The 22,046-nt window shown below is 39.1% G+C and overlaps 1 protein-coding gene across 10 annotated transcripts in view; it reads right to left on the reverse strand.

Annotated features, from left to right (window-relative positions):
- Window positions 1-22,046, reverse strand: part of LOC117409413 (AF4/FMR2 family member 1-like) — an 84,953-nt gene continuing 62,907 nt past the window's right edge. For 3 of the 10 annotated variants that reach the window (XM_059018721.1, XM_059018706.1, XM_034924445.2), the window contains 16 exons: window positions 21,087-21,128; window positions 19,959-20,045; window positions 19,504-19,540; window positions 18,855-18,909; window positions 15,364-15,535; window positions 10,956-11,867; window positions 9,615-9,712; window positions 8,102-8,318; window positions 7,622-7,716; window positions 7,279-7,342; window positions 6,796-6,932; window positions 6,136-6,207; window positions 5,007-5,100; window positions 4,861-4,904; window positions 4,482-4,705; window positions 1-2,338 (listed from right to left, as the gene is read on the reverse strand). In XM_059018721.1, coding sequence (XP_058874704.1) covers window positions 2,217-2,338; window positions 4,482-4,705; window positions 4,861-4,904; window positions 5,007-5,100; window positions 6,136-6,207; window positions 6,796-6,932; window positions 7,279-7,342; window positions 7,622-7,716; window positions 8,102-8,318; window positions 9,615-9,712; window positions 10,956-11,867; window positions 15,364-15,535; window positions 18,855-18,909; window positions 19,504-19,540; window positions 19,959-20,045; window positions 21,087-21,128 — 2,472 coding nt within the window. In that variant the 3' untranslated portion in view covers window positions 1-2,216. Of the gene's footprint in view, window positions 2,339-4,481; window positions 4,706-4,860; window positions 4,905-5,006; window positions 5,101-6,135; window positions 6,208-6,795; window positions 6,933-7,278; window positions 7,343-7,621; window positions 7,717-8,101; window positions 8,319-9,614; window positions 9,713-10,955; window positions 11,868-15,363; window positions 15,536-18,854; window positions 18,910-19,503; window positions 19,541-19,958; window positions 20,046-21,086; window positions 21,129-22,046 lie in introns of those variants that run through there. The other 7 variants (XM_059018742.1, XM_059018728.1, XM_059018722.1 and 4 more) reach the window with 7 other exon arrangements.

Consider the following 22,046-nt stretch of genomic DNA (forward strand, 5'->3'; position numbering starts at 1 on the left):
TATATATATATATTAAACACATAATTCCTAGCAGATGCTTCTCAACTGTAATCTAAACTACTGGGAAAGAAGTAAATATCAGTGATTCTAGATGTTGTCGATTTATTCCCTAGTCCTCTGGGTCTTGCTTTTATACATGCTCAGGCTGCGTGTCTGCTGGAGATCAAATACTGACTGGGAATCAAATGTGTTCAAGTCTTCAAATACTCCCTACATTATTCTAATACAATGATACATTTTTATTTAGAGTTATCCCTACTGACAATGCTGCATTTCAAAATCAAGAAACTAATAGCTGATTAGCCAACCCTATAGTGTTTTAAATAGCAATGTTTGACAAATAGGATCTGCTACTTAGTCTTTGCATACCATCCTTCCATGCTGCTTTTCTGCCTCTAATACAAAGAGTATATTCACAAAAAGCAACCCAAAACAGCTTTACTTATCTAAGGCACACAATGTTTAAGACTGGATTTAAGGAGCTTCGTGATTTGTTTCATATTTAAATCAGCCAGAGCTATCCAATTCTGTCAGCATACAAGGTGACTAAGATGAATACTTCCTGACATACTGTACAGAATGAATCAAATAACCCTTGATTCGCTCAGTGCCAGCACTACCAGCCCTTAAAGATGAAGGCTCTGTATGTAACCACATATAAACAGTATGTTTCATGTTGGAATCAGAACTCACTACAGAATGCATTGCAGTGCAAGCAGGGGATCAATACCTGTCTTTTCGCAGAAATAATTTAAGCATGCACCTCTTTTTAAAAAAACAAAAACAAAAAAAACACAGCAACAAAAATACATTGTTACCAGGTATGACCTTCAGTTAGAGTTCACCTGTACTTTCACCTTACCCCATTGGAATGTGCTGTGACCAAAACAGACTCCCTTGGAGAAAAATACTGCTGACTTTTTTTTTTTTTTTTTGATGGAGAGGTTGCAAAAGGTAATCAGGATGGTTTGCTGGGGGTTGCTAAATAACACATATGAAGTTATAAATCACTGAAAGGTGACTACTGACTGCACCAAGACTAAGACATTACATTTGAATAATGGCTGCAGTCTATTTTGTTGTTTGATACTTTAAGAAGCCGATATTAAAATGTAATACCAGCTGTGAAAGTGAAAGTACAGATTTGTCCTTTTGAACTGATGGTGATGTATGGAGGCATGCTTTAGGAACACATTACAACAAGAAAAGAGGCAGGCGGTTCTTGTCATTGCCTTCATATGCAACAGAGAGCAGTCAGGGTTCCCCAGCAATCAGCTCCATATGGCAGGCTATAAGACTGTCTATCTTCACCAGCAGGATGAGCAGCACCTGAACATCACCCCCACACCCACCCCGAGCATTCAATACCCAGCTCCAACTATATCACACAGTTCACAATAAAATGTATGGACCTCAGCCAACCAGGGTTCTGGAGAGATTTCCTGACACCAGAAAAGTTGATATGTTGTGAAAGAAGATGTGCAACTTGTAAGTACGAAACCAACACGGGCCGGTTTACTTTCAAATCCCATTTTCACAGACCCTCTTTGTTGTTGACCAGTACTGTCACAAGAACAGCCTCAGCATATGAAAGTGATCTCCATTAACAATAAAACGACTATAAAAATAATTAAAAAAAGGAAAAAGGTAAATGTTGAATGGGTGTGAGGGTGTGAAAAAAGAAGCAGTGCAGGATATGTTCCTAAACCATCCATGCATGGCACCTTTGGGCCATCAGATGCGCTTGTGCTACTTGCAGTATGTAGCCATGCTCCTATTAAAATGGTTTGATGATGTGTGTTGCTTTTGAGTTGTTTAAATTGTATATTTTTTTCCGTTCAGTTAGTGTTGGAGATGCAGTCCTGATTTAGAAGAGATGAGATTTTTCCAGTGTGGTATTTCTGTCCTAATGTGCAGACCAGCTAAGCAAACTAAATATCAAGACCGCTATACATTGATCCATCGTAAAGGGAAATAAAATAAATTGTACTTTTTTGGACTCAAGGGCTGCATTCTTGCAACTTTGTTCAGTTTGTACAAGGCAACTTCTGCCGTAGCTCTGAATCTCATATTGAAGCTGGTCACAGAGCTTTTCCTTCCTCCACTCAGAAAAAAGTGCAGGTCTTGTTTCTGTGGCTACTAAAGTCCAAACAGAGCAGGGCTTTTTCTTGGAAAGAGAAAAAAAGCAAAAAAAAATAAAATCTTGGGCCCTTTGTTTATGGCATGTTTGTGTCCAGTCTGAGCCAATGCAAACCCTGTCTTGTGAAGCGTACTAGAGCACTCATGCTGGTGGTCAGGGACAGAGGGCCCATCGCTGAGTCGAGTTCCACAAAGAACTCTGAGGAAAGAAAGAAAGAAAACGTTAGGTTATTACCAAAACCCTGGTTCCTTGAAATAGAAATGTATCCATTACCGTATGGGTATTTACCTTCGAAAGACCCTAAACCTGAATAAGATATGTCAAAGCTGCTTGTAGAGGCTATGACGCAGTCATGGCCCGCCCAAGAGGGCACAAAAGCACTGCGGTCACAGACCTCAACATCATTTTTCCTTCAAGCCTGCTGCAATCATGGGTGCAGTGACCTTGAAGGTTAATGGTTACATTTCTATTTTAGGGAACCAGGGTTATGATAATAACCAAACGTTCCCTTTTAAAGTACGAAATGTAACCATTACCGTATGCGTAAATGTACCAAAGACTGAATGTGCCTGTGGTGATGACCTCCCTTCTGGTGACACAGCCCAGTGCTACACCGAGGCGTAGCTGGGCAGGCTGTTTCCACTAAGAGAGTGCCTTAGACAGTGTCGAGACACTGTCACTAGGCGGTCACGGTTCAACGTAGGCTAAAAAAACCTTCTGTTGAACCAGGCCTGCAGAAGGCGGATGCGCAGGAGACCCAATGGAAGGGTTTGGGAAGCTACAGTCATCAAGCCCTGAAGTTTCTGGAATGTCACTACCGTGAGTGCTCTGTTGACCTGAAAGAGCTCCAAACAGGCAGCTATTCTCTGCACTGCCAATCGAGAGAGTGGACAGCATGGACCTGGTGTCCAAGCACACTCCTAGATAGGAGGCTGTCTGAGACGGCATGAGCTGGCTCTTCGCAAGATCCATTAAGGCCCAACCATAGAAGGTGGCCGGTGACAAATCATCCAGATAATTGAGGACACTGATGCCTTTCGGAGTCTTAATGTGGCAAGGATAGCCACATTAAGGATTTCAAAAGAAATTCCAGGTGCACTGGGAGACACACGGGAGGGATGGTAGGCTCATCAAAGATGGACTGCCTTGTTTCGCCTTCTGTAGGCCAGGGCAGCTGCAAGATTGCAGTGGCCCTCTTGATCAGCGGTAAAAGCTCTATCTGACAGGGAGAGCTTAACCACAGGGGACGGTGCTGTCAGACTGGCGTTCCCGTCTGAGGACTCCATGTCCTCAGACGGGAACGCCAGCTCCTGTTAGCTCACCTCATCAGAGGCAGCGATGGACAGTATGACCTCCTGTGGCCATTCTGCACCCGTAGCCCCCTGGGGCCGCAAGGGGACAGGACGCACTGAACGTTCCCGCAGTAACTCTGTGAGAACCGTTCCTTGGTGGGAAACAGCTGCCCAGAGCATTTCTATCTGCTCAGAGTCCGTCGATCGCTTTGAACATTGACCTCTTTCTTCCTTGGTGGAGGAGAAGCAGAGGAAGATGAGGAAGGCCGTGAAGACTGCTTCCTGAGGCTACTCTCCTGGGTGCGTCGTCCAGTCTCCTTTGGCACAGAGCCATGGGGTGAGGAGGCAGCCACCTCTCTAAAGTGGTCACTAAAACGGCATCAAGATACTGTGGGAGAGATTGCAAGCCTTAACCACAACCAAAGAAAGTATCTTGGTCCTACGCAGTGCTGCAGTTAGCCCGGCAGCTGCTCTCACTACACATGTGCCATAGCACTGTGATGCAGACAGGAAAAAAAGACAATGAGAAAAAAACTTCAACAAAATACAGTAATTTAACAATTACATAAATAATATAAAACATCTCGTAATTTTAGCCAAAGCCAAAATGAGAAATAAGTAACTCCAGCCGGAGCTATTGCAGACTGGGCGGACAGCCAAAGTCAGCCTTACACTGCTTGATCCCTGGGAAGGAGCGAGAAGCCGCTGGCTTCACGCGGGGCACAAGGCTGCAGAGGGACGTAACAAACAGGCAGCAGTGTACAAATCCGCATAATTAGTAAAACTAATACAACGATTATTTATAATATCACATATATACTCTCCTGTCAGTCCTTGAAAGGAAAAATGGTGTTGAGGTCTGTGACCGCAGTGCTTTTGTGCCCTCGGGGGCGGGCCATGACTGCGTCACAGGCTACGAGCAGCTTTGATATATCTTATTCAGGTTTCGGGGTACATTTCGCACTTGAAAGGGAACAATGAAATGAATATCATAATAAACATTGAACAGAACCCCTCTGGAGGAATGTGTAACACCTCCCATTCTTTACCATTATTTTTCTTTGCTAGTGCATCCGCCTGTTCCCAGATATCGTGGGCAGTCAGGAAGAGGGAGGTGATGCTGATGTAGGATGAGGCCACCTGATTAATCATCTGAGGGATGGTGACAGACATTCCAGTGCTCCCCCCATTGCTGAGGCTGGATCCGGGCACGGACCCGGCAGAGCTGGCAGGGGATGGCATCGGGGACATTGGGGAAGGCGTGCCAGAGCTTCTGATAGAAACAAACACATGTTTCATCTATGAAGAAGGTTTGTAGCTTGTAGGTCAACGTTTGTAGGTAAATCATGGTAGCTGGTCTTAAATGAATATTCCCCATTTAAAAACAGCAACGTTTAATGAAAGTAATATTTATAAATGTGCAATTACCTCGCAACACAAGGGGAAGGAGCTTGTGCTGATCGGGAAGAACTCTGTAATTAAAAGTAGGAGATGCATAAGGAGGAAGAGTAGGAGGCAACTCAGGGAGAGACCAATACATTATGTTGAATAGGTAAAATATGCAAAATATTTACCTTGAAATGTTCTGTGAGGGTTCTTGAATGCTTTAACGCAGCCTCTTTTTTATAGCGAAACATTGCCATGTGGAGAAGAGACTGGCACCGCATGCTGAAAGTTACAAAGAAGCAGATTGAAAGATAACCATTGTTCCCTTTCATTTATTCTTAGCTTAAAAGAGGAAGTAGCAGGTTTCTGGAAAATATAGCATTACATGTTCCCATGTGTTGCTACAACTGTTTAAATAACGTACCTGACAACTTTTTACACTTTAACTTTAAAAGTCTTTCAAAAAGATATTTTTGCTGTAGTGCACGGATAGTGTAAGGATTATTGCCCACATTGTCACAAAGGTAACACAGCAATAACAATCCATGATGTGGTACGGAACAGAAAAGCCAGAGCAGTTAAGTTTTTTTTGTTTTTTTTTTTGGTTTAATTGCTCTTCCTGCAGTGATTTACAGCAGTGTTTCTCAACCACGGTCCTGGGGGCCAAACTGTGTCTGCTGGTTTCCATTCCATCTGAGCTCTCAATTACTTAACTAGAACCTTAATTGAACTGATCATTTGCTTAAATTAGACCTTTTTAATTGTTTTCAGCTCTTAAACAGTTGCAGAGTTCAACTTAGAAAATGTTATAGCTAACTTGAAATCTGCAACTGCTTATGAGCTGAAAACAATTAAAAAAGGTCTAATTAAGCAAATGACCAGTTCAATTAAGGTTCTAAAGTAATTGAGAGCTCAGCTGGAATGAAAACCAGCAGACACCGGGGGTCCCCAGGACCAGGGTTGAGAAACACTACTTTAAACCCTAGTGCTCTCTAGCAGTCATTTTGAAAAGAGCTTTGTTAAAAAAAACAGTTTAAAGTTATAAGTAAGTGTACAAAGTTGTCAGGATGTTAATGAAAAGAACAATTACAGGTACATTATTTAAACAGTATATTTTTCAGAACTCTGCTACTTACTCTTTAAAATCAGTTAATCAGGAATTTTTAGACACTGAAATAACTGTTTAAGGAGGCCTACTAAATCAAAGCAACATCCTTCACACAGAGGTATCAGCTACTTTTTCTTTGCAAACTGCTACACTGTAGGTGTTTGAGAATTATACTACACTTCCATCATACTTAATGGAGAAATTATTACCATAAAACTGCAAAGATTCTCTCTGGTGCAGGAGCAGATGGGTCTACAAAGTTTTTTAATTTCACTATGAATCTGAAAATAAAAGAGAATGCATTTGTAATACCTGAACCAAACAATTTTTACAAACAGCATTCATCTCCTCTTGGCAAAACAGACAAGTGGATTATATACCTAACAGTACAACAATTATAGCACAATACCTTGTTACATACCTAGTAATTTTTATATATATATATATATATATATTATATATATATATATATATATATATATATATATATATATATATATATATATATATATATATAGGGGAGCAGTGTGGAGTAGTGGTTAGGGCTCTGGACTCTTGACCGGAAGGTTGTGGGTTCAATCTGGGGTGACACTGCTGCTGTACCCTTGAGCAAGGTACTTTACCTAGATTGCTCCAGTAAAAACCCAACTGTATAAATGGGTAATTGTATGTAAAAATAATGTGTAAAAAATAATGTCATGGTATGTAAAAAATAATGTGATATCTTGTAACAATTGTAAGTCGCCCTGGATAAGGGTGTCTGCTAAGAAATAAATAATAAAAAATAATTAATTATATATATGCAAACGTGGAGAGATGTGAAGTAATAACAAGAATGAACTGTTCTATTTCTTGATCTTATTACTTACTTGATTAAATCCACAGTTTCAGAGAACATGGTATACGCCGACTTTGGTGTCTGGGGGTTGGACTCCATGGATATTCCACTCTCAATGAACGACAGAGCAGCATCCAGGTAATTGAAAGCTTTTCCAACTTTGTCCGACTTCAAATCAATAAATAATTGTTACTACGTATTTGTACTTCTTTATGACGTATTTTTGTTTATTTTGTTTTATTTTATAAATGTGTAAAACTTTATTCCCAAGTAAGAAAGCACTGTTGATTTGCAATTTTATAACACTGTGTATTATTAAATTTGCTGTAAATGTACCAAAAAAGAATATGTGAAGTTTCTGTTGCTTGTACTCCGCGTCCGCATTTAAATAAGTTCCAAGTTTATAAGCTTAGTGGTCATCCACCAGTAGTATATAGCCTCTGAATTGTAGCAGATGCTCTCTGAGGTCTACAAATACAGCACAGGCGTGTGAATTAGTGTGCACAGTACTTACCATGACATCAGCCTTGTGTTTTAATTTTTTGGCCTCCTTAATGTGATGCTCCACAGGATACTGCCTGCAATAAACCACATACAGTATTACAATGAAGGAGGATCTCCATCTGCTGACGAGTGCTTAGATTTTAAATGAATACAAACTTGTGAAACATTTAACTGTGTCAACAGTGCCCATAATGCATGAAGTCAAATATTTCTATTAGCAGAACAATCTGCTCAATCTGTGAATACACACCAGTGTCAAATATCTTGCTAGATTAAAAACCAGGCAAAATCAAAAAACGACTAAATTTTCATATCAGTTTGTTTTCTGAACTTAATACATTAAATGTTCTTACTTGTTATCAAACTTTTGTAATGGTCTTGCTGGCTTTGAGCTTTCATTTGGCAATGAAGGCACTGGAAAAGGAGTGGAGGAGCTCTGTGAAGATTTCTGTGTTAAACAAGAAACAGAACATTTTGCATGAAAAATATGCAAGCGGGATAGCTGACTATAATTAAACTGTATAGTGAACACATAATATTGACAACTTAATTATTGTTGTGTAAGGAAATATCATACTGTCACCTAAATCCTTACATGTTTGGCATTCCAACATCTTATTGCTGTTACCTAATTACACTTTTACAATCACTACAAAAAGTACAAAGCCAGCTAAACAAAGAAAAGAACCCCACTTAGCACATCCCACTCAGATTCCATTTCAACATATTTTGGTTCTGGCCACACTAGTGCTTAACCATTTCCACCACTACTATCGCTAGTTTCTAAGATCAGCCATGAACAAACACACGCAGTGGCAGATCTGTGAACTCACTTTGCTGCTCTTGGAGTGCTCTGTGTGTTTCTGCTGGGTCTTCTTGTGCTTGACAGATGAAGGGCCGACGTGGCTGCTCTTGGCGTTGCAGGCACCGGCTGTGCTGCTCTCACTGCTGCACCGCTTGTACCCGGCCCCCTTGGGAGGCCCCTGTGCCGGAGACACTGGAGGGGGCACAGGCACTTTCTTCATCTTCTTACTGGCGCTCTTGGGTACCCTAAAAAAATAAAACCAAACAAAAATGATAAAGTGCAATTGGGCATCAGTGACAGAATAATCCTTCACTACTCGTTTGTGAACATATATACACACAGCTGCTGAAAGCGGGAGGTAATGATCACAGAAAGTCAAGGGACTTTTTGTAAAGCGGGGATTTCTGTCTTGCATGATACCTGCTAACTGTATTACGATACCATTTGACCTAATAAAAGTAGAGTTTCAAACATTATATAACTGTGCAGCAAAGCCTTGTAAATCTGTACTGGAATGAACTAGGGTTTCATGGCATTCTTACAGCATATAAGTACAGTAAAATGAGAAAAAAACACACATTTTAGATCTGTTCATTACTGAAACATATATTGCAAGAATCATATAATACAGCTGTATGTCAACTATAAAAGACACTATGACCAAGGGTGGGTCTGTATATGGCCAGATTAAAACATTCAGTGGACACCACCAGTAATTAATCTTTATTGAATGAATCATGGAATACAGCAGTGTACCAACTACAAAAACACTATGCCAAAGCATTTGGTCTTTATCATTGACATAGCTAAAGGTTACAACAATGTGGCAACTTAACTAAAGAAAATAAAATACAGGGGTGTACCAACATTTAGAAAATAACTTGTCTCCATGCAGCAGAAATGTAAAAAAAAAACACCTCACATGACTTCAATATGGCAGACACATGAAATCACCATAGAGATTTAATACAACCCTGGAAATATAAAGTCACTACTTCAAATGGTTTCCGAGACATAAAGCTTTGAATATGGCACCATTTAGGCACAAACATTTAAGACTGGTGATTAATGGCAGTGCTTTCCCCAATCTACATTTCAAACACACAGCATAGATCAAGCTGGTAAGTTCAAGAGCAGCTGACAACACGAATATTACACTGAACAGTCTGTTCTAAAAGAAACCAGACACTTTCTGCTGCCCCTACATGATGTGCTCATGGAGAGAACAGAAGGGCACCGCTCAACGCATGATCTGTAATGAGAGAGGATGTGTGCATGCACTGTTAAAACACTTGATTACACTTCGGATTTTCAGGGAATCACCTGGAATTCAGAGATGTATATGCAAGACATGCACAAACTATTACAGTGCTATTCGATGAAGTTGCTGCCATGTGTTGGCAGTTCATGTGGTGTAGATCAGTCTGACGCCTGCTGCGGTCTAGCTACAATTAGACCACGTGAACTACAGAAAATGTACCAGGAAGTAGTATCTAAATAGCATTGTAGCTGCATTTGCATCTGGTGTGTAGTTAACTTACTTGGATTTTCCTGGACTTTTAGGATTTGAAGATGATGGCTTGATTTCTGTATCTAGCTTTGGCCTCTTTATTCCCAGAGATTTTTCATTCTCCACAGCCTAAAAAACACATACAAAATAGGCAACTGAACATTACAGCATACGCACAGAACTGCCATGCAGTTACACCACGCAGGACGGTCAATGTCCCGACAAACATGTGACGGGTTGCAAAAATGTTGCAAGACTCCAGCCTTTCATCGCTTCCCTTGATGATGGAACTTTTCCTATGGTGTAGAAAACCACAGATTTGCCCCTAGATTGTAGCACCTGAATGGCAGTTTCAGTCTGATGTGCACATCATAAAAACACATTCATTTATTAGGGTATTTACAAATCTGATTTATAAACCAGAACTGCAATAGTCATCCTGATTTATAAATTATTGGTTGTACTTCTGATATAAAAAGGTACTTCTAATACATAAATTTGAACATTTCTGAATTGTAAAGTTTGTAAACCAGAAACAAATTTTGCACTGGTTTATAATCTGTGCCAATGCACTGTGAGGTCTGTACAGTGAATCAGCGCCAGTACTGGCTGATGTAAAGGAGTGCCTTATAAATCGGGGACAAGTTGTGCGGATTCACTAGAATTACTGCTCCTACCAATAATAATCATCATCCCAGGGAGTACCCTTCGGTACAGAACCTGGATCTGCTGGACGCTTCCTTGTACCTTTATATTTAATTGCTGTCTGTAGACACGAGAACATTTGTGTCCATCATAATGGCACATGCTATACATTTGTGTGCTTCTGGAGTTCCTCACCTGGCACTGTTTAATGAAGCTAATGAATAAGCCTCTACCAGTGTTCAGGTTTACTTTAATGAAGCTAATGAATAAGCCTCTACCAGTATAAATGCATGGGGCTAACTTTACTCCACCATTGTTTCAATTTAGAAACAAACCTAAAACAAGTGTGTTGCAGATTATTATTATTTTTTTGTAAAATGTTAAATAAATGGGAACCAGAGAATAGTGCAGTTAGACAGTTATTTAGGTATCTGTTTAACAAGGGTAGAATACTACTGGTGTCATACTGGTTGCTTTCACACTGAGCTGTCATGTAGCTAACACACCAGTTGGGGGACATTTTTAAAATTGTGTACATTGTGTACTTGTGGTGGAAAAGAGAATGGACAAGTAAAGAAAAAAATCTTAAGTAGAAATACATTTAAGGTTTGATAGGTTTGAGTATAATAATGATTAATAGTAGGTAGATGTTAAAAAGGGGAAATTAAAATCACTGGTTTTGCTAGCATCAAAAACATAAGACAAATTCAACGTAAATCTAACCAACCTGTCTCTTTTTGTGAACCTTGGGGGGAGCACTGTCAAGAGTCAATTTCCCTGCCTCCTTTTTCCTCTCCACCGATGGCTTTGGGAGGGCAGTTTTCTTTTGGTGGCTGCCTTTGCCAGGCGGCTGTGGGACCCTAGACAGCAGGCTGAGTTGGATCTTCACAACCAGTGCCTGGGGGGCCTTGGCGTCTCGGAGCGGGGACAGCAGCCTCCCATCCCCGATCGGGGTAAGCGCTCCGCCCTTCCTGAGGCAGTCCTCTTCCTGGTTCACAGCCTTATCGGCACTAGTCCTCACTGCAGAGGGAGGCTGGCTCTCAGCCTGGGGAAGCCGAGAGCACACCGCTCTGCCCTCCCTCTCACAGTGCGAGTCCAAGGCAGGCTTAAGAGTAGCCGTTGGTTCTTTCCGTTTCTTCTTTTCGGAAGGAACACGTTTAGGGGGCTTGCCAGTCTCAGTTTCCTTACTGGGCTTCTCGTGCCCATTTTTCGTTTTAACCTTTGGCTTTTCTGTGGATGACTGGTCTTTACCTTTGGGAGGGGCAGGCTCGCTTTCTACCTTTAGGTCCCCCCGGCACTCCTCCGGCCTGGGTACCTTGGCAGATTTGCAAGGCTGCTTTTTGCCAACTGACTGTCTCTGGCTGATGCCAGCCCTGTGTGCCGGGGATTTCTGCCGGCTGCCCTTGCTGTGAGAGATGTCCTGTATAACCCTAGACTCCCTGCTGCTCTCCTCATGAGGCGGGCAAGACTCGTTCGATTTCAAGCTCTCCTCTGGGTTGTCACCATTGCTGTCCTGCACTCTGCTCTCCTCAATGTGGCTCTGAGCAGGGTCGCTCTGGCTCTCTGGATGTGAACACTGTTGGTTAACCTTGACCAACCAGTTGTCCAGCTGCCATTTATTTGCTGTTGGAGCATCAGGCTGTAATAACGAAGAAAAAAATATATAGAGAAGTCAAATATAGTGCATGTTTTTATTTTCTCTTTTTCACTTTTGCAAATGTGGACAGATACAGGAACTCATTTCCTGTGACAATACCTGCAAATTGTCTGCCAGTGAGCTAGAACCCTCTATCTGAGAACTAATTCAGCAGTGTTGGAACAGTCATAGCACAGACCAGAAAAACAACAACTCTGGACAAAAGCTTTCCATTTCCATTGGCTGTCCATTTCCATTATTTTTATGCGATTGCTTTGAGAACAGGACAACAGATCAATAACAAAAATATATATATTTTCCCCTTCTCTGTATGCCATTTTCTTTTGGCAAATTAATTAATACATCACAGCCCATATGAAGGAATTACCTCTGTCAATGCTGTAAGCTCAGCAGGCTATTGCAGCTGTGACATTCATTTACATGAGAAAGGTCAAGCATTTGCATTACAGCATGACTTACTGGTGCTTCTCTCCGGCCACAACCTAATCCTACAGCAAGACCGCTACTGGACAAGCACTAGTTTGAGCAGTGAGTTTTAAACTTATATTTCAGGAACTTAAAATGCAGGAGACATTTACTCTCACGTGGCAACACCTAGTATAACCATAGCAGGTGTAATCCAACTACCTTCAGATCAGACAGGGCCTCAGCCGGAATTTAATTTCCCGACATTGGAACGCGATTCTTTTAAAATGACAGCACTCAAGTCTCTCCAACTCTCTACTTCAGAACAATGTCATGCAGACTGACCTAGTTCTTTCTGTCACACAATATCCTCAAAAATGTACCACGTCTCGGAGCTCAAAGAGCTGCTGGCTGCATTTTCTGACAAGCAGGCTGAAAATTCCCCACAAATCTGTTGTCATACTGCAGGGCTTACATTAGCGCAACAGCCTCTAGATCAAACTGAGAAACCTATGCATTTACCACAACTTTGTCTTATGGTTGCTGTCAACTTCCTTACAAGACTGTATTTCCATTTGTTTTCCTGACAATGCCAAGAGTTGCCTTTTAATATTGTGTATTCAGCTACAGCATATTTTAAAGTGGATCATCAGTTATTGTGTATTCTCTGTCTTAAGATCTGCAGTTTAATGCTACAAGTGCTTCAGTTCAAACATTAACACAACACTGGCCAAATGCAGAACGCATATTCATAACTAGATTGGGTACTTTAATACTTTATTAATATATCTGCTCCATCATGAAATGACAGAAAGCTTTATAAATTCCCCCAGCCTGCTTTGGTTTAAGACATGATCTTATAAATTCATGCAAAATGCTAACAAGTTCTTACATACTGTATGCAATATTTTTTTTTTCTTCTCTACAGATGATTTACCTAAAATGTAAATTCTACCACGCATGTTGTAGAAATTGACTATGTAAAGTAGTTGATACACAGAAATCTTCCGGCACTACTGTAAGCATACAATACTAATATACTGTATTTTGCATTAGTTTACCGGTCTGTAGTTTTGAGTGGGAGTTATTAAAAAGGTTGCACAAATAGTACATTCAGGGTTCAACATTAACCATGGCACCGGTAGAGAGCGCAGTTTGGCCGGTAGTTATGTAGCACCACAGGCCCGACTGGGCTGGTTACATTTTTTAACTGTATAATGTATATAGTACAGTGCACATGGCTTCCGTTTCATGAACGCACGAAAATGGGTCAGTGTGCCAAAAAGCTGAAAACCGAATTTACAAACCCATTTTTATAAACATACGCCATCCCCCCCCACCCAATAACAGCGTAATTGAACTTGTCCGAACTTTCCCAATTTTTTTTTTTTTTTTTTTTTTTAAACAGCTAAAAGCAACCAACTGTACCAAAAAGCCAAAAGTAAAGCGTTTAAATCAATAATTATAAAGAAAGAAATTATGAAAAAAAAATTGATGAAAATAGAGTGGAGTGGAAGAAAGACTTAATCTGGCTTCATGATGACAGTGAAACCCAGACTCGCAGATAAAACAGCAGCTTTTTTGTTGGGAATTCAACATTTAGTTGCCCTCATATCCAGTCTCACAGTAATAGTTTGCAAGATAGCAGGTGTTTGTCTGCTGCTGTGACTGCAGCGAAAAAAGATGCACCGATGAATACCCAGATACGCCACGTGGAAGCTGGACAACGGGATCGAATTGTCCAACGTTTTGATTTGGGGTACAATGTGTTCAGGTCAGAAATGCCGTTCACAATCTTTACAGGTCTCATTCATATCAGCAGTAAGATTGGCGCTGACTTGGGAGAGGCTACAAGTGACAATGATCTGAGAAAGATTATTTTTATTATGATTATTGTTTCAATAGTATTTATTATTAGGATTAGTATAAATCCGTTAACCTTTTAGCGTTGCTGTTACCATGGTAACAGCTTGGTTGAGGGTTTGCTTGTAAAAAAAACGAGTATCATTTGTATACACACATTTTCAAATCCTGAATACAGTATTTTCATTTTCTGACAAGCACGCTAATGTGTGCATGTTAAATGGCTGAAATAATACGGCATATATTGAAAGGCTTCGCTTAGCCTCTTTTTATTTGAGACGTGGGCTTTCTTTGGTTACCGTACACATTACTAAACATATGGAAATGAAAAACCATCATGAAAGAAAATGCATGCAAGCTAAAGTTTTTTTTGTTTCCCTTTCGTTTTTTTCAGGACTGAGTCTGTTTGTGTTCACAATGCAGTTTACAAGTGCACTCGGCTCATTTATATGGTGTGTGAACTGGATGTATACCATATCCTGCAAGGCATATTGAAAGATGGTAGCTATTAATGTATTGCTCTGGTTTTTAATAGCATGTTTTAGATTCTTACGTTGTTAAATTTATTGGATGCATTTCTTGAATTACTGTCGGTATTAAAGTAATTTGAGAAAAGATTGAATATATTTTACTAATTTTGTGAGTTTTTGTCAAGTTCGGCAAGATTCTGGTGTCACTGTCCCTGTAGTTTAGGATTACCAGATTTCCACAGTGAAAAACAGGGAGGTTTTTTTTTCTTCTTTAATTTACTGATGCCATAGCAACTCTGAAGCCAAAAATAACGGTATATAAAATAACACAACAATAGTTTAAAAATTAAACATCGGGTGAATTTATTCCAGTTGATAACTCATTATACTTTTATATTGTCATCTAGTCAAAACATGTTAAATGTACAAAAAGCCAGATTTAAAAAATAGATCAGCTATTACCATTTAATCATATGGTATACACAAAATTGGAATGGTTAAACAAATAATCCATAAGATGGTTTATTTTATTTTTGAATGGCGCCAACACACAACCTAATACATTACTCTGCTATTAACTTGCTGAACAGGGTGATACAGTTTTGTACTTATTATTGGGCCAGTAAAAATTGTATCTGGCCAGTAAAAACACTACCTCAGTGGCCCAAGAGGCCAGTAGTAAAAAATCTAAAATGTAGAGCCCTGACATTAATGGGAAATCAATTTTTAAACTCGCTCACCTTTACCTCAGGCACTGGCGGGCTCTTCTTTGGCTCGCGCTCCTCCTCCTCATTCTCGCTGGAGCTGCTCTCGCTCTCAGTCTCGGAGCCCGAGGTGCTGTCTGACTCACTCAAGCTCTCGGACTCGCCGTCGCTGGAATGTGCCGACGCCACACTGCTGCTCTGTGGGGCACTGGAGGTGTAAGGCAGAGAACCTCAAATCACACAGGGAGAAACACCAACTCCCAACTAGCAAACCAGTTCTACTTTACTAACAACTCAAACAGAAAGTTTAACAGTAGTTGATACCATTTTTTATTTTTTTCGTTTGGTAAAAAGGATTGTGACATACTGCAAGACACTGATCAAAGTTTCATAATTAAAACAACTGCAAGTGTAATGTATAGAAAATGACTCAAAGACAAAAAAAAATTTAACTCAAAGACAAAACACAAATTAACAGCCATATACTGCAAATAAAACTTTCAAAACCAAAAAGGGTTTACTACAAGTAGCAACAGTTTATTATATGTTGTCAGTTAAGGGGTTTAAAGTTGAAACAGTTCCTCATAAAGCAATCTTTGTGTTAGAAACCAGGTATTGCTCATGCATAATAGTTCATATCCCGCTGTGAGCAAATATTTTACTAAACTTCTGGAAAAATTGCTGATTTTACATTTGCAGGCAATGCGAGTTCTAGGATTTTGGCCTAGGATACCCTATTGCATTTTGAGTTGAAATATGACAAGCAAAGCAAAGCAAAGCATATACACAATCAGTTATATCTACTTCTTATTTGGGGCTGGTGGTTAATTTTTGCAGCAGAGCTGTCACCTCCTGAGACACCGCAGCAGTGTCTTGTGGGTCTGTGACTAATGTTGTAGTCACGCCCCAAAAAGGGGGGGGGGGACCGTGCTTGAATCTTAGGAAATAGCCGGTCTGAACAGTAGTAAGCACCTAGATGTCTGTGGTTCACGGACACCAATAGTCCAGATTGCTTCCCTGAGAAAGGGCCCTGGGCCTGTGGCAGCAAACTCTTAGGCCTGCTGTTTTTATTTTTAATTTGGAATTCTATTTATTCTGGATTTAAATATTAGTAATGAAGAGTGTTTTAGGATCTCGTAACCGCTATCAAACCTGAACTGAAATATTCAAACTCAAAACTTTAATATAAATAAACTATCAAAATAACAGCACTTCAAAAGACTTAATGTTTTTTATTTAAAAATTGTTACTACTCTGCAACTATCAAAACACAAAATGCTGCGTAGTATCCAATAATTAATTAATTAATTATTGCAAGTTAAACCTCAAAACCCATTTGCACAAACATACAGTAATGAGGAGTGTCAGATGTTGCGTATTGCTGGTGTTTCTTCGTACCTACGTGAGTGATATGGACGCCTTTTTGGTTAAGGTGGAATTTCAAGTTTTGTTAGTAAAAGTTCAATGTTCTCTACTAAAATCAAGGAATATGCGACCGCCGTGACTTAATCCCCAGTCTTACTGATAATCAACCAAGTAAACGTGCGACCAAGTAAACTGGTTACTAAGCAACCTGGCTCAAAGCTTTTAGTATGTCAGTTAAAATGCCACAATAAACTGTCAGTGAAATACAGTATTAAAAGAACCATTCATTCATTAAATTATTAAACAGGAAAACACACACATGGTATTGAAATAATATTTCATAAACGTTCAGGGAGTATCCATTATTATCCATTACCTCCAAAATAGTAGCTGCTAAGGCCAAATCGTAGCCGTTGGCATCACTGTACTGTACATATAAAAGTGGCGGTGTGGCTCTGGGTGTGCAACCTACCTCCTATGTATGCTGCAGTTTTCTTGTACAACACCTACGCAAAAAAGCAACATTGTATTGCACAGCAAGGAACAATAAGCACAATCTAAGTATATCTGACAGAACCCTAAAAAAGCTTTATCACCTCTTGCAATTTTATTTTATAAAAAGTAGAAGTCATAGATTTCTAGAAAGACAATGCACTGAAGGGGATTCGCTGGAACTGGAACCAACATGAACCAATAAACAAGGTTCATAGTTGACGACCAACAACAACAACAACAACAACAACGGAACTGCAGTATCAGTGCTTTCCAAAACTACTTATAGTAAGTTGTTTTATTATTTTTGTTCAAGAAATGTATAAAAGAAAATAGAGCACAATAATTACCTGTGACAAGCACATATTGGAACCTAGCTATCCGAGTCTGTCCCTCTAGGGACTGGAGCCACTTTAGCTCTGAGCCTCTAAGAGTATCACACCGGTGCACCCAACATCACTGTTCTATGCATTTAATGGAAGTTTATAGGAAGCTCTCTACAGATCCATAAAAATCATAACACGGTGTTCCAAATACACCAGAGAAACTGTTTAAATGTCTCGATATACTTTTAGTTCAAATAGCTTCCCAATGAGGAGTTTACTGACATTTAGTTTCAATTGCATTTTTTAAAAATACACAATGTAAAACATTGTATTTTGTCCCATTAACCTACTGGTGTGTTTGCATATTGTTCTATGAGCCATTGTTTCCATATACTGTAGGCACACACAATATACATTGTATACATGCTTATTCTGTGTGCATATATAGAGTTTATATTTATATATAAAATCCATTATCCAATTTATATACTGTGATTTTCGATTTACACGTATAGAGGAAAAGCAGCTCATTAAAAACTGCTTGTGGCCCAGACATCTTGGCGCAGCTAGCCCCTACAGACAAAGAGATGCTTTTTCTGTCAGCATATAATAAGACCCCATGCGAAGTAAAAACTATACACCAAAAACTGTCCTTTCACACTCTTACCCTTTGTGTTTCTAACACCACGAAACCACAGGTCTACCTTTAAAAATAATCACCCCATGTAAGCAAGTGGACAAGTACAGCTTCCAACTGCAGCAGGTCTTCTGTCTCACGCTGCAGCTACAGCAAGAACTCAAGCCCCATTTCACAGGCACTAATTGAGACTGGAATTACATCCACAGGCCAAGCTTGCATTTTCAATGAATACCAAGTGATGCAGAAACGGATCCTGTACTGCTACTACATGTTGTAAGTGAGATGATCAATTGGTAAATAAATGATCAAATCAGATCACTTGGGGAGGGGGGGGGAGGGATTCTGGTTCCAGGTAGGGGTGTAACAATACACTATGTATCATGATATGCAGATCAGGATAGTAAATGTATCACAATAGATGTGGTTGTCCCGATTGGCTGCTTGTATGATGCATAATAAGATCAAATGGTCATTTAATGATGGACCATTTTGTGGTACAGTTTCAAGACAAGTACTGCTGTACAGTACCACGGTCAATGTTGAAAATAAATACAAAATTACATTAGCTTGCAATACTATTAATAATTTGAGTTAAACACTTGTTTTTGTTCATATGGTAAGAATGAATATAGCATACTTGTAAAAGTTCACTTTATATTAAAACAGAGCTCTGATTTCAGGGAGTAATGACAAGCAGTACTTACGATGATCCCTGTTGACAGTTTGATGGCGGTACTTTTGAAGATGAATCATAGTGTTCTGAAAAATAAAATGCAACAGATCTATGAATCTCAATCCCTTATGCACTATAATAAATCTATAATCTTTTTGGCATTTAAAACTAAACAAAATATTTCAAAAAGGAAATATCGATCTTGTTTTCATTTTGCCAAATTGTGCTGTAAATGGACAGAGCAAAGGGAGAAGTAAAGAAATGCCAAAATTACAACAATACAAGACTTCAGGTTAGGGAGCAGCAATGATGCATATATCTATAAAAAAAACAATAGTACAAGGTTTCTAATTTAAAACATGAAATTACTTAAACAAAAAGAAAATAGCATTTTATGTCGATCAATTAAATACATTTCAGATGAATCTCACACTATATAACGATGTTCATCCTTGTACTTTGGGTACCACAGATCAACAGCTGTTGGTGTAATTAACAGACATACCCAAGAACATAAATCACTGCCCACAGTTTAAAATAAAACAAGCTGAGGTTCCGTTGCTGCTGAATGTTTGAAATCCCAGGGCCTTTCAATAGCAGCCTGCGTGTCCTGATATGGCTCTGGGTGTGGTGTATAATGATATACGACATCTATATATGAAGTCTTTGCTGAAACTTACTTTGTCCCACAAAACCAGAATGGACATGCTGAGATTCCTAGAAACAAAAACAGGAAAAAAGTGTTTGAGGCTAAAAAGGATCTCCACATTTCCTGCTTTTTCTTTCAAATAATTGGCCTCGCAGGAATTAAAATTTTCATTTTACAGAAACTGCCTACCCAAGTGCCCTCTTCACAGCCAGGCAAAATAAATCATTATTACTTAGATACTTCACCATTAATGAGTTTTAATACAATGGCAGGGATATTTAGACACATTTAGATGCAAATACACTACTTCAGATAGTGGTCTTCACCATTGTGTTTCATCTTTAGGCAACTGACTTTAAAACCCTCTACAATCAAAAGCAACAAACATATACAACTTAAGCTGCTACTTCACCAAGGAAACGTAAGATACTTCTTATTTTTTTACCCACTAATAATCCTGTGGCTTTAAAACGTGGCTTTACTCACCTTTGCTGGGAAAGGAAATTTTGAAGGCTCCGCTGTGCTTGGTGTATGTATGGCTGTCAAGGGTGGAGGCCAAGAATGGGTCATTTCCTATAATAACAATGAGTCAGAAGAAAGACAGAATGAGAAAGTATCAAACAAGAGATACAATTTCATCGTTCACCCCGATCATCTACGCCCCTTATTTCCAGCTATGGACATCCTCAATAGCTCTTTTTACAAAGACGACAAATCATCCGGGACCAGCAGTGTAATCATTTGCATCACTTCACACACTTGTCGCCAAAGGTCATTTTGGTTAGAGTTTTATTTGCATTAACAAATGCATGATCCCAGTGGTTTATAAATCAACACGATAGCTACTGACAAAGTAAAACAAGACTTATTGACAGTGTACTGTAGCATAATTCTGTATTCTATTATAAAAGGACACATTTTTTGCAGTATGGATTTGTTTTCTCAAATAAGAAATAATTTGGATACCAGTTAAAATAGTCAATATACAAAGCGAGAAAAAAAAAAAAAAAAAACAGGGAGGAGGGCAGGTCAGCAAGCTGTAGCATCAAAATATTTGATGGCAGTTCTGTGAAATAAGGTGTTTTGTAAGGCAATATACAGGTCTGTCATGGTCTGTATTTAGTAGTTTATGAAGCTGTACTACCCTACAAGCTTTTTAATCTCTCTTCATACAAAAATAAATAAATAAATAAATAAAATCAAATTTAAGTAAAATAAATGCAAACATTTTCATATATAAGGATGCAAATAGTTGAAAGCAGGCTGGTGTAATTTGGTTTAGTTTGTTATGCAGGACACCGAGTCAAGTCTTGATTTGTAGGCAGGAATGACCACATTTTACAGCATTTGCTTTTGCAGAACAAAATAAGTTGTGTTGCTTTTATGTTGACGCTGCCCCCCCCCTCCCCCTCCACACACAGTATCATGTATATAATATCTCTGTGTTTGTCACTTTTTTGTTGAAGTTTCATTTTGCTTACCATAGTCTTTACTTGAGATAGTTTCTTTAACAGTTACAGTATAATTTGTTGAACTTTCAAAACTGATTTTTAGAGGAGCCTATAAAAAATGCATAAGCAGGGATGAAGAAATGGATTACTGCAGCATATTTACCCTTAAAATGTCTTCTACGCAGTGGGCTTCATTGGACAGTGTCTGAAAAATGAAAGTACAAAATAAAAGAAAAACATTTAGTCAAAAGACAGGACAGACAAACAGTAGTTAAAAGAAACAAAACCAAAAGAGGCAGAAACAGCTTCACCAAATTCTGGCAAGTGGTTCAAAAGATAAAGCCTCACAATACTGTGAAAAATACTGTAGGTCACCTTGGCCTAAAGTCACACTGAAATAATTTCTTCAAATAAATTTCAATGCAAGTACAATAATAAATGTGAGCGCCAACGGGGTCGATTTAACTGGTAGTGAATCTACTGTTTACCCAAAGGGCTTTTTTTAGTCATTCACACAACAATGGTATTTAGTAGGGATGGGCGACGATATGAAAATCGTATATCTATATCGTGCATGCATTTCGAGATCAATAATATCGTTGTCTTCCAAAACACAGAAATATAATAACCCAATTGCAATATCAAACATATATAGACGTGAACTGATATGTACATATGGAAAGCAATTACTTATTTTAATTTAGTGGTGCTTTGCTTCACAATATCCATGGAAAAAAACAAGGTCTTGTTATACTGTTTTACTATTTCATCATCAGCCACCACAAAACCTAAATATTTCTATACTTCACTGCACAGACTTTAGCCAATCCGGAAGCAATTGAATCATCAGCTGCTGTACATCATGCTGACTCACAAAACCTCTAAGAGTATTAACCCTTTGCAGTCCATTTATTAAGTTTGTGTCAGACGCGTCAGGTCCAATTCATTGCAGTTAATTTTAGACGCGCGGTTTAAAAGTATTTTTTTTCACAGTCAAACGGGTTTAAAAGGCTCTGTATATCAACAAAGCACTAACTAGGCATCTCCAGCCCCGCCCCACCCTTTTGTTCGCTATCGCTTCCACATATGCTAAGAAATAATAATAATAATAGTCATACATACC

This window comes from Acipenser ruthenus, chromosome 1 (assembly GCF_902713425.1).
Source record: "Acipenser ruthenus chromosome 1, fAciRut3.2 maternal haplotype, whole genome shotgun sequence".
Taxonomy (NCBI): domain Eukaryota; kingdom Metazoa; phylum Chordata; class Actinopteri; order Acipenseriformes; family Acipenseridae; genus Acipenser; species Acipenser ruthenus.